Here is a 13,328-nt window from a genome sequence, read left to right on the forward strand (position 1 = left end):
TGCAGCGGTCTAAAGCACCTCATCTCAGTGCTAGAGGCGATATCACTACAGACCCTGGTTCAGGCTCCCAAGTGGTGCAGCGGTCTAAAGCACCTCATCTCAGCGCTAGAGGCGATATCACTACAGACCCTGGTTCAGTCTAAAGCACCTCATCTCAGTGCTAGAGGCGATATCACTACAGACCCTGGTTCAGGCTCCCAAGTGGTGCAGCGGTCTAAAGCACCTCATCTCAGCGCTAGAGGCGATATCACTACAGACCCTGGTTCAGTCTAAAGCACCTCATCTCAGTGCTAGAGGCGATATCACTACAGACCCTGGTTCAGGCTCCCGAGTGGTGCAGCGGTCTAAAGCACCTCATCTCAGTGCTAGAGGCGATATCACTACAGACCCTGGTTCAGGCTCCCGAGTGGTGCAGCGGTCTAAGGCACCTCATCTCAGTGCTAGAGGCGATATCACTACAGACCCTGGTTCGGTCTAAGGCACCTCATCTCAGTGCTAGAGGCGATATCACTACAGACCCTGGTTCAGGCTCCCGAGTGGTGCAGCGGTCTAAGGCACCTCATCTCAGTGCTAGAGGCGATATCACTACAGACCCTGGTTCAGGCTCCCGAGTGGTGCAGCGGTCTAAGGCACCTCATCTCAGTGCTAGAGGCTATATCACTACAGACCCTGGTTCAGGCTCCGAGTGGTGCAGCGGTCTAAGGCACCTCATCTCAGCTTAGAGGCGATATCACTACAGACCCTGGTTCAGGCTCCCAGTGGTGCAGCGGTCTAAAGCACTCATCTCAGCTAGAGGCGATATCACTACAGACCCTGGTTCGGTCTAAAGCACCTCATCTCAGTGCTAGAGGCGATCACCACAGACCCTGTCGGTCTAAAGCACCTCATCTCAGTGCTAGAGGCGATATCACTACAGACCCTGGTTCGGTCTAAAGCACCTCATCTCAGTGCTAGAGGCGATATCATCTACAGACCTGGTTCAGGCTCCCGAGTGTGCAGCGGTCTAAAGCACCTCATCTCAGTGCTAGAGGCGATATCACTACAGACAGCTGCCTCATCTCCCAGTGCTAGAGGCGATATCACTACAGACCCTGGTTCGGTCTAAAGCACCTCATCTCAGTGCTAGAGGCGATATCACTACAGACCCTGGTTCGGTCTAAGGCACCTCATCTCAGTGCTAGAGGCGATATCACTACAGACCCTGGTTCAGGCTCCCGAGTGGTGCAGCGGTCTAAAGCACCTCATCTCAGTGCTAGAGGCGATATCACTACAGACCCTGGTTCAGGCTCCCAAGTGGTGCAGCGGTCTAAAGCACCTCATCTCAGCGCTAGAGGCGATATCACTACAGACCCTGGTTCAGTCTAAAGCACCTCATCTCAGTGCTAGAGGCGATATCACTACAGACCCTGGTTCAGGCTCCCAAGTGGTGCAGCGGTCTAAAGCACCTCATCTCAGCGCTAGAGGCGATATCACTACAGACCCTGGTTCAGTCTAAAGCACCTCATCTCAGTGCTAGAGGCGATATCACTACAGACCCTGGTTCAGGCTCCCGAGTGGTGCAGCGGTCTAAAGCACCTCATCTCAGTGCTAGAGGCTATATCACTACAGTACCTGGTTCAGCGGTCTAAGGCCCTGCATCTCAGTGCAAGAGGCAACACTACAGTCCCTGGTTTGAATCCAGGCTGTATCACATCTGGCCGTGATTGGGAATCCCCTAGGGCGCGCGCACAATTGGCCCAGCGTCGTCTGGGTTTGGCCGGGGTAGGCTGTCATTGTAAATAAGAATTTGTTCTTAGCTGACTTGCCTAGTTAAAAAAGGTCAAATAAAATAGTAGTCTATATGTGTCCTGAACAGTTCAACTGATCTCAGTTCTAGTAGTCTATATGTGTCCTGAACAGTTCAACTGATCTCAGTTCTAGTGGTCTATATGTGTCCTGAACAGTTCAACTGATCTCAGTTCTAGTAGTCTATATGTGTCCTGAACAGTTCAACTGATCTCAGTTCTAGTAGTCTATATGTGTCCTGAACAGTTCAACTGATCTCAGTTCTAGTAGTCTATATGTGTCCTGAACAGTTCAACTGATCTCAGTTCTAGTAGTCTATATGTGTCCTGAACAGTTCAACTGATCTCAGTTCTAGTAGTCTATATGTGTCCTGAACAGTTCAACTGATCTCAGTTCTAGTAGTCTATATGTGTCCTGAACAGTTCAACTGATCTCAGTTCTAGTAGTCTATATGTGTCCTGAACAGTTCAACTGATCTCAGTTCTAGTAGTCTATATGTGTCCTGAACAGTTCAACTGATCTCAGTTCTAGTAGTCTATATGTGTCCTGAACAGTTCAACTGATCTCAGTTCTAGTAGTCTATATGTGTCCTGAACAGTTCAACTGATCTCAGTTCTAGTAGTCTATATGTGTCCTGAACAGTTCAACTGATCTCAGTTCTAGTAGTCTATATGTGTCCTGAACAGTTCAACTGATCTCAGTTCTAGTAGTCTATATGTGTCCTGAACAGTTCAACTGATCTCAGTTCTAGTAGTCTATATGTGTCCTGAACAGTTCAACTGATCTCAGTTCTAGTAGTCTATATGTGTCCTGAACAGTTCAACTGATCTCAGTTCTAGTAGTCTATATGTCCTTGAACAGTTCAACTGATCTCAGTTCTAGTAGTCTATATGTGTCCTGAACAGTTCAACTGATCTCAGTTCTAGTAGTCTATATGTGTCCTGAACAGTTCAACTGATCTCAGTTCTAGTAGTCTATATGTGTCCTGAACAGTTCAACTGATCTCAGTTCTAGTAGTCTATGTGTCCTGAACAGTTCAACTGATCTCAGTTCTAGTAGTCTATATGTGTCCTGAACAGTTCAACTGATCTCAGTTCTAGTAGTCTATATGTGTCCTGAACAGTTCAACTGATCTCAGTTCTAGTAGTCAATGTGTCCTGAACTGATCTCAGTTCTAGTAGTCAATGTGTCCTGAACTGATCTCACTAGCCTTAGAACGGGATTCAACCCATCACCACTCTTCAGCTATACACCTTTTAAAGGCAATGTTCCCTCCTCACCACTGTCACTCTACCTAGTTCAGCCTTGATGCTTTCCCCCCACTACCCCCTCAATCCTGACCCCGCTACCCCCCCTCCCCGCGCTTACCCTCTACCCCCGCTCACTACCTCCCCCTCCCCCCCACTCCCTCCCTCCCCTCCCCCTCCACCCACCTCTTCCTCCCTCCGTGGACCTAACAACGTGCTGTTTTCCCACAGTCCCAGCCTCCAGCCCAGGTGAATGTAAGCCGATGGGGGAGGGGGGCTTCTGTGTCAAAGGTACTACAGTAGACTGTTAGAACGGACACACAGAGGGCTCTGTCCTCTCTCCATAATAGCAGGCTTCCTCTCCCTTCAGACCCACAGTGGACCCACACTACATTCAACCAACCAACACAAGCAGGTAAGTTGCTCTTCTTCATGTTTCGTTTACACTATGCTTATGTCCCAAATTTGTATTTGTATTTATTATGGATCAGCATTAGTTCCTGTCAAGGCAGCAGCTACTCTTCCTGGGATTTATTATGGATCCCCATTAGTTCCTGTCAAGACAGCAGCTACTCTTCCTGGGTTTTATTATGGATCCCCATTAGTTCCTGCCAAGGCAGCAGCTACTCTTCCTGGGGTTTATTATGGATCCCCATTAGTTCCTGCCAAGGCAGCAGCTACTCTTCCTGGGGTTTATTATGGATCCCCATTAGTTCCTGCCAAGGCAGCAGCTACTCTTCCTGGGGTTTATTATGGATCCCCATTAGTTCCTGCAAGGCAGCAGCTACTCTTCCTGGAGTTTATTATGGATCCCCATTAGTTCCTGCCAAGGCAGCAGCTACTCTTCCTGGGGTTTATTATGGATCCCCATTAGTTCCTGCCAAGGCAGCAGCTACTCTTCCTGGGGTTTATTATGGATCCCCATTAGTTCCTGCCAAGGCAGCAGCTACTCTTCCTGGGGTTTATTATGGATCCCCATTAGTTCCTGCCAAGGCAGCAGCTACTCTTCCTGGGGTTTATTATGGATCCTCATTAGTTCCTGTCAAGGCAGCAGCTACTCTTCCTGGGGTTTATTATGGATCCCCATTAGTTCCTGCCAAGGCAGCAGCTACTCTTCCTGGGGTTTATTGTGGATCCCCATTAGTTCCTGCCAAGGCAGCAGCTACTCCACCTGGGGTTTATTATGGATCCCCATTAGTTCCTATCAAATGTATTTATAGAGCCCTTCGTACATCGGCTTATATCTCAAGGTGCTGTACAGAAACCCAGCCTAAAACCCCAAACAGCAAGCAATGCAGGTGTAGAAGCACGGTGGCTCGGAAAAACTCCCTAGAAAGGCCAAAACCTAGGAAGAAACCTCGAGAGGAACCAGGCTATGTGGGGTGGCCAGTCCTCTTCTGGCTGTCTTGGGTGGAGATTATAACAGAACATGACCAAGATGTTCAAATGTTCATAAATGACCAGCATGGTACAATAATAATAAGGCAGAACAGTTTAAACTGGAGCAGCAGCACCGCCAGGTGGACTGGGGACAGCAAGGAGTCATCATGTCAGGTAGTCCTGAGGCATGGTCCTAGGGCTCAGGTCCTCCGAGAGAGAAAGAAAGAGAGAAAGAAATAATTAGAGCGTACTTAAATTCACACAGGATACCGGATAAGACAGGAAAAGTACTCCAGATATAACAGACTGCCCCTAGCCCCCGACATATAAACTACTGCAGCATAAATACTGGAGGCTGAGACAGGAGGGGTCAGGAGACACTGTGGCCCCGTCCGATGATACCCCAGGACAGGGCCAAACAGGCAGGATATAACCCCATATCTAACCTCTAATCCCTGACCTCCAGGATGTGTGTGGCCTGTAATATCTGACTTCTAATCCCTGACCTCCAGGACGTGTGTGTGGCCTGTAATATCTGACCTCTAACCCCTGACCCCTAGAATGCGTGTAGCCTGTCTGTTAGTGCTGTTCCCATTGGCCCTGGTGCAGCTGGGAGGCTGTCTGCTGCTAGGAGCCTTCAACATCAAGACATTCGGAGACAAGAAGTCCTCCAACTCAACCCTCATGGACATCATCACCCAGGTAGAGCTTTATCTCATAACATCACATTGTAACACTTTATCTCATGACATCACAATGTAACATTTTATCTCATGACATCATAATGTAACGTTTTATCTCATGACATCACAATGTAACGTTTTATCTCATGACATCACAGTGTAACGTTTTATCTCATGACATCACAATGTAACGCTTTATCTCATGACATCTTGGGACTAAAAGTGATTGTAGATTCTCCATCTGAAAGTACTTCTTAGTCTCAGACCAGGCTGTGTCCGGGAACCTTAGTTGTTATTCATTTAAATTATGATTTTTTAAATGTATTAGATAGTGCACCGTTATGATATCGTGCTGATCCAGGAAGTAAGAGACACTGACCTATCAGCAACCAACAAACTGATGCAGCGCGTCAACAAGTAAGACCAATCACAGCCCTGAAACAATATTACATCCACTAACCAATGACAGCCCCTCCGATATAAAGACTTGTAATGTGAGTTGTCTAATAACTATATTTCTTTGTTGTCAGAGGCTTGTCTCCCTATAGGTACAGTCACATTGTCAGCGAGGAACTGGGCCGCAGTACTTACACAGAGAGATACCTCTACCTGTACAGGTAATATACAGAGATCTACAGTGTCTTGTGAATGTATTCGGCCCCCTTGAACTTTGCGACCTTTTGCCACATTTCAGGCTTCAAACATAAAGATATAAAACTGTATTTTTTTGTGAAGAATCAACAACACGTGGGACACAATCATGATGTGGAACGACATTTATTGGATATTTCAAACTTTTTTAACAAATCGAAGACTGAAAAATTGGGTGTGCAAAATGATTCAGCCCCTTTACTTTCAATGCAGCAAACTCTCTCCAGAGGTTCAGTGAGGATCTCTGAATGATCCAATGTTGACCTAAATGACTAATGATGATAGATAAATACAATCCACCTGTGTGTAATCAAGTCTCCGTATAAATGCACCTGCACTGTGATAGTCTCAGAGGTCCGTTAAAAGCGCAGAGAACATCATGAAGAACAAGGAACACACCAGGCAGGTCCGAGATACTGTTGTGAAGAAGTTTAAAGCCGGATTTGGATAAAAAAAGATTTCCCAAGCTTTAAACATCCCAAGGGAGCACTGTGCAAGCGATAATATTGAAATGGAAGTATCAGACCACTGCAAATCTACCAAGACCTGGCCGTCCCTCTAAACTTTCAGCTCATACAAGGAGAAGACTGATCAGAGATGCAGCCAAGAGGCCCATGATCACTCTGGATGAACTGCAGACATCTACAGCTGAGGTGGGAGACTCTGTCCATAGGACAACAATCAGTCGTATATTGCACAAATCTGGCCTTTATGGGAGAGTGGCAAGAAGAAAGCCATTTCTTAAAGATATCCATAAAAAGTGTCGTTTAAAGTTTGCCACAAGCCACCTGGGAGACACACCAAACATGTGGAAGAAGGTGCTCTGGTCAGATGAAACCAAAATTGAACTTTTTGGCAACAATGCAAAACGTTATGTTTGGTGTAAAAGCAACACAGCTCATCACCCTGAACACACCATCCCCACTGTCAAACATGGTGGTGGCAGCATCATGGTTTGGGCCTGCTTTTCTTCAGCAGGGACAGGGAAGATGGTTAAAATTGATGGGAAGATGGATGGAGCCAAATACATGACCATTCTGGAAGAAAACCTGATGGAGTCTGCAAAAGACCTGAGACTGGGACGGAGATTTGTCTTCCAACAAGACAATGATCCAAAACATAAAGCAAAATCTACAATGGAATGGTTCAAAAATAAACATATCCAAGTGTTAGAATGGCCAAGTCAAAGTCCAGACCTGAATCCAATCGAGAATCTGTGGAAAGAACTGAAAACTGCTGTTCACAAATGCTCTCCATCCAACCTCACTGAGCTCGACCTGTTTTGCAAGGAGGAATGGGAAAAAATTTCAGTCTCTCGATGTGCAAAACTGATAGAGACATACCCCAAGCGACTTACGGCTGTAATCGCAGCAAAAGGTGGCGCTACAAAGTATTAACTTAAGGGGGCTGAATAATTTTGCACGCCCAATTTTTCAGTTTTTGATTTGTTAAAAAAGTTTGAAATATCCAATAAATGTCGTTCCACTTCATGATTGTGTCCCACTTGTTGATTCTTCACAAAAAAATACAGTTTTATATCTTTATGTTTGAAGCCTGAAATGTGGCAAAAGGTCACAAAGTTCAAGGGGGGCGAATACTTTCGCAAGGCACTGTATCTCTTATCTGTACAGGTTCTGTTCTGTACTTTGTCGTTCTGTGCTGTACTAAACACTGAAACCATCTCCTAAAGCGTGTGTTTGTCCTGTTATATGATAGAGAGGAGACGGTCTCTGTGGCTAAGAACTACACGTACGATGACGGCTGTGAGCCCTGCGGTACAGATACCTTCATCAGAGAACCCTTCATTGTCATGTTCTCCTCGAACTACACAGGTAGAAGGGGATGGGGGGGTGATGGGGAGAGGTGGGAGGGGGAGGGAGATGGTGATGGGGGAGAGAGTGGGGAGGGAGAGGGGGAATGAGAGGGAGAGAGAGATTCAGTGTGTGTGTGTGTGAGAGAGAGAGAGTTAGAGAGAGTCCATTAGTCCTGTTGTTACAGTCAGTCCATTAGTCCTGTTGATACAGTCAGTCCATTAGTCCTGTTGATACAGTCAGTCCATTAGTCCTGTTGATACAGTCAGTCCATTAGTCCTGTTGATACAGTCAGTCCATTAGTCCTGTTGATACAGTCAGTCCATTAGTCCTGTTGATACAGTCAGTCCATTAGTCCATTAGTCCTGTTGATACAGTCAGTCCATTAGTCCTGTTGATACAGTCAGTCCATTAGTCCTGTTGATACAGTCAGTCCATTAGTCCTGTTGATACAGTCAGTCCATTAGTCCATTAGTCCTGTTGATACAGTCAGTCCATTAGTCCTGTTGATACAGTCAGTCCATTAGTCCTGTTGATACAGTCAGTCCATTAGTCCTGTTGATACAGTCAGTCCATTAGTCCTGTTGATACAGTCAGTCCATTAGTCCTGTTGATACAGTCAGTCCATTAGTCCTGTTGATACAGTCAGTCCATTAGTCCTGTTGTTACAGTCAGTCCATTAGTCCTGTTGATACAGTCAGTCCATTAGTCCTGTTGATACAGTCAGTCCATTAGTCCTGTTGATACAGTCAGTCCATTAGTCCTGTTGATACAGTCAGTCCATTAGTCCTGTTGATACAGTCAGTCCATTAGTCCTGTTGATACAGTCAGTCCATTAGTCCTGTTGATACAGTCAGTCCATTAGTCCTGTTGATACAGTCAGTCCATTAGTCCTGTTGATACAGTCAGTCCATTAGTCCTGTTGTTACAGTCAGTCCATTAGTCCTGTTGATACAGTCAGTCCATTAGTCCTGTTGATACAGTCAGTCCATTAGTCCTGTTGATACAGTCAGTCCATTAGTCCTGTTGATACAGTCAGTCCATTAGTCCTGTTGATACAGTCAGTCCATTAGTCCTGTTGTTACAGTCAGTCCATTAGTCCTGTTGATACAGTCAGTCCATTAGTCCTGTTGATACAGTCAGTCCATTAGTCCTGTTGATACAGTCAGTCCATTAGTCCTGTTGATACAGTCAGTCCATTAGTCCTGTTGATACAGTCAGTCCATTAGTCCTGTTGTTACAGTCAGTCCATTAGTCCTGTTGATAGTCAGTCAGTCCATTAGTCCTGTTGATACAGTCAGTCCATTAGTCCTGTTGATACAGTCAGTCCATTAGTCCTATTGATACAGTCAGTCCATTAGTCCTGTTGATACAGTCAGTCCATTAGTCCTGTTGATACAGTCAGTCCATTAGTCCTGTTGATACAGTCAGTCCATTAGTCCTGTTGATACAGTCAGTCCATTAGTCAGTCCTGTTGATACAGTCAGTCCATTAGTCCTGTTGATACAGTCAGTCCATACAGTCAGTCCAGTCCTGTTGATACAGTCAGTCCATTAGTCCTGTTGATACAGTCAGTCCATTAGTCCTGTTGATACAGTCAGTCCATTAGTCCTGTTGATACAGTCAGTCCATTAGTCCTGTTGATACAGTCAGTCCATTAGTCCTGTTGATACAGTCAGTCCATTAGTCCTGTTGATACAGTCAGTCCATTAGTCAGTCAGTCCATTGTCCTGTTGATCAGTCAGTCCATTAGTCCTGTTGATACAGTCAGTCCATTAGTCCTGTTGATACAGTCAGTCCATTAGTCCTGTTGATACAGTCAGTCCATTAGTCCTGTTGATACAGTCAGTCCATTAGTCCTGTTGATACAGTCAGTCCATTAGTCCATTAGTCCTGTTGATACAGTCAGTCCATTAGTCCTGTTGATACAGTCAGTCCATTAGTCCTGTTGATACAGTCAGTCCATTAGTCCTGTTGATACAGTCAGTCCATTAGTCCTGTTGATACAGTCAGTCCATTAGTCCTGTTGATACAGTCAGTCCATTAGTCCTGTTGATACAGTCAGTCCATTAGTCCTGTTGATACAGTCAGTCCATTAGTCCTGTTGATACAGTCAGTCCATTAGTCCTGTTGATACAGTCAGTCCATTAGTCCTGTTGATGCAGTCAGTCCATTAGTCCTGTTGATACAGTCAGTCCATTAGTCCTGTTGATACAGTCAGTCCATTAGTCCTGTTGATACAGTCAGTCCATTAGTCCAGTTGATTCAGTCAGTCCATTAGTCCTGTTGATACAGTCAGTCCATTAGTCCTGTTGATACAGTCAGTCCATTAGTCATGTTGATACAGTCAGTCCATTAGTCCTGTTGATACAGTCAGTCCATTAGTCCTGTTGATACAGTCAGTCCATTAGTCCTGTTGATACAGTCAGTCCATTAGTCCTGTTGATACAGTCAGTCCATTAGTCCATTAGTCCTGTTGATACAGTCAGTCCATTAGTCCTGTTGATACAGTCAGTCCATTAGTCCATTAGTCCTGTGCAGTGTCCATTAGTCCTGTTGACAGTCCAGTCCATTAGTCCTGTTGATACAGTCAGTCCATTAGTCCTGTTGATGCAGTCAGTCCATTAGTCCATTAGTCCTGTTGATACAGTCAGTCCATTAGTCCTGTTGATACAGTCAGTCCATTAGTCCTGTTGATACAGTCAGTCCATTAGTCCTGTTGATACAGTCAGTCCATTAGTCCATTAGTCCTGTTGATACAGTCAGTCCATTAGTCCTGTTGATACAGTCAGTCCATTAGTCCTGTTGATACAGTCAGTCCATTAGTCCATTAGTCCTGTTGATACAGTCAGTCCATTAGTCCTGTTGATACAGTCAGTCCATTAGTCCTGTTGATGCAGTCAGTCCATTAGTCCTGTTGATACAGTCAGTCCATTAGTCCTGTTGATACAGTCAGTCCATTAGTCCTGTTGATACAGTCAGTCCATTAGTCCTGTTGATACAGTCAGTCCATTAGTCCTGTTGATACAGTCAGTCCATCAGTCCATTAGTCCTGTTGATACAGTCAGTCCATTAGTCCACTAGTCCTGTTGATACAGTCAGTCCATTAGTCCTGTTGATACAGTCAGTCCATTAGTCCATTAGTCCTGTTGATACAGTCAGTCCATTAGTCCTGTTGATACAGTCAGTCCATTAGTCCTGTTGATACAGTCAGTCCATTAGTCCATTAGTCCTGTTGATACAGTCAGTCCATTAGTCCTGTTGATACAGTCAGTCCATTAGTCCTGTTGATGCAGTCAGTCCATTAGTCCATTAGTCCTGTTGATACAGTCAGTCCATTAGTCCTGTTGATACAGTCAGTCCATTAGTCCTGTTGATACAGTCAGTCCATTAGTCCTGTTGATACAGTCAGTCCATTAGTCCACTAGTCCTGTTGATACAGTCAGTCCATTAGTCCTGTTGATACAGTCAGTCCATTAGTCCATTAGTCCTGTTGATACAGTCAGTCCATTAGTCCTGTTGATACAGTCAGTCCATTAGTCCTGTTGATGCAGTCAGTCCATTAGTCCTGTTGATACAGTCAGTCCATTAGTCCTGTTGATACAGTCAGTCCATTAGTCCTGTTGATACAGTCAGTCCATTAGTCCTGTTGATACAGTCAGTCCATTAGTCCTGTTGATACAGTCAGTCCATTAGTCCATTAGTCCTGTTGATACAGTCAGTCCATTAGTCTGTTGATACAGTCAGTCCATTAGTCCTGTTGATACAGTCAGTCCATTAGTCCATTAGTCCTGTTGATACAGTCAGTCCATTAGTCCTGTTGATACAGTCAGTCCATTAGTCCTGTTGATACAGTCAGTCCATTAGTCCATTAGTCCTGTTGATACAGTCAGTCCATTAGTCCTGTTGATACAGTCAGTCCATTAGTCCTGTTGATACAGTCAGTCCATTAGTCCTGTTGATGCAGTCAGTCCATTAGTCCTGTTGATACAGTCAGTCCATTAGTCCTGTTGATACAGTCAGTCCATTAGTCCTGTTGATACAGTCAGTCCATTAGTCCTGTTGATACAGTCAGTCCATTAGTCCTGTTGATACAGTCAGTCCATTAGTCCAGTTGATTCAGTCAGTCCATTAGTCCTGTTGATACAGTCAGTTCATTAGTCCTGTTGATACAGTCAGTCCATTAGTCCTGTTGATGCAGTCAGTCCATTAGTCCTGTTGATACAGTCAGTCCATTAGTCCTGTTGATACAGTCAGTCCATTAGTCCATTAGTCCTGTTGATACAGTCAGTCCATTAGTCCAGTTGATTCAGTCAGTCCATTAGTCCTGTTGATACAGTCAGTTCATTAGTCCTGTTGATACAGTCAGTCCATTAGTCTTGTTGATGCAGTCAGTCCATTAGTCCTGTTGATACAGTCAGTCCATTAGTCCTGTTGATACAGTCAGTCCATTAGTCCTGTTGATACAGTCAGTCCATTAGTCCTGTTGATACAGTCAGTCCATTAGTCCATTAGTCCTGTTGATACAGTCAGTCCATTAGTCCTGTTGATACAGTCAGTCCATTAGTCCTGTTGATACAGTCAGTCCATTAGTCCTGTTGATACAGTCAGTCCATTAGTCCAGTTGATTCAGTCAGTCCATTAGTCCTGTTGATACAGTCAGTCCATTAGTCCTGTTGATACAGTCAGTCCATTAGTCCTGTTGATGCAGTCAGTCCATTAGTCCTGTTGATACAGTCAGTCCATTAGTCCTGTTGATACAGTCAGTCCATTAGTCCTGTTGATACAGTCAGTCCATTAGTCCTGTTGATACAGTCAGTCCATTAGTCCTGTTGATACAGTCAGTCCATTAGTCCATTAGTCCTGTTGATACAGTCAGTCCATTAGTCCTGTTGATACAGTCAGTCCATTAGTCCTGTTGATACAGTCAGTCCATTAGTCCATTAGTCCTGTTCATACAGTCAGTCCATTAGTCCTGTTGATACAGTCAGTCCATTAGTCCTGTTGATGCAGTCAGTCCATTAGTCCTGTTGATACAGTCAGTCCATTAGTCCTGTTGATACAGTCAGTCCATTAGTCCTGTTGATACAGTCAGTCCATTAGTCCTGTTGATACAGTCAGTCCATTAGTCCTGTTGATGCAGTCAGTCCATTAGTCCTGTTGATACAGTCAGTCCATTAGTCCTGTTGATACAGTCAGTCCATTAGTCCATTAGTCCTGTTGATACAGTCAGTCCATTAGTCCTGTTGATACAGTCAGTCCATTAGTCCTGTTGATACAGTCAGTCCATTAGTCCTGTTGATACAGTCAGTCCATTAGTCCTGTTGATACAGTCAGTCCATTAGTCCTGTTGATACAGTCAGTCCATTAGTCCTGTTGATACAGTCAGTCCATTAGTCCTGTTGATACAGTCAGTCCATTAGTCCTGTTGATACAGTCAGTCCATTAGTCCAGTTGATACAGTCAGTCCATTAGTCCAGTTGATACAGTCAGTCCCAAGATGTGTTGCGTGTCAGGAGGCAAGTTTTCAAGATATTCGACTTTGAAGAGGCAAAGAGTCATGAAGCATTTTGCATCATACAGCTGCACCATCGAGAGCATCCTGACTGGTTGCATCACCGCCTGGTATGGCAACTGTTCGGCATCCGACCGTAAGGCGCTACAGAGGGTAGTGCCCTCGGCCCAGTACATCACTGGGGCCAAGCTTCCTGCCATCCAGGACCTCTATACCAGGCGGTGTAAGAGGAAGGCCCAAAAACTGGTCAAAGATT

General features: G+C 45.0%; 1 protein-coding gene across 1 annotated transcript; it reads left to right on the forward strand.

The window, feature by feature from the left end:
• Nucleotides 1-3,263: 3,263 nt before the first annotated feature.
• LOC124029970 (deoxyribonuclease-1-like) lies at nucleotides 3,264-7,578 on the forward strand (the record flags this gene model as incomplete). Its single annotated transcript, XM_046341500.1, has 5 exons — nucleotides 3,264-3,447; nucleotides 4,973-5,114; nucleotides 5,424-5,512; nucleotides 5,626-5,712; nucleotides 7,463-7,578. Coding segments are annotated over exons 2-5 (433 nt in total), but the record flags the coding sequence as incomplete, so codon positions are not given.
• Between the last annotated feature and the right edge of the window lie 5,750 nt (nucleotides 7,579-13,328).

This window comes from Oncorhynchus gorbuscha, unplaced genomic scaffold (assembly GCF_021184085.1).
Source record: "Oncorhynchus gorbuscha isolate QuinsamMale2020 ecotype Even-year unplaced genomic scaffold, OgorEven_v1.0 Un_scaffold_8489, whole genome shotgun sequence".
Lineage (NCBI taxonomy): Eukaryota > Metazoa > Chordata > Actinopteri > Salmoniformes > Salmonidae > Oncorhynchus > Oncorhynchus gorbuscha.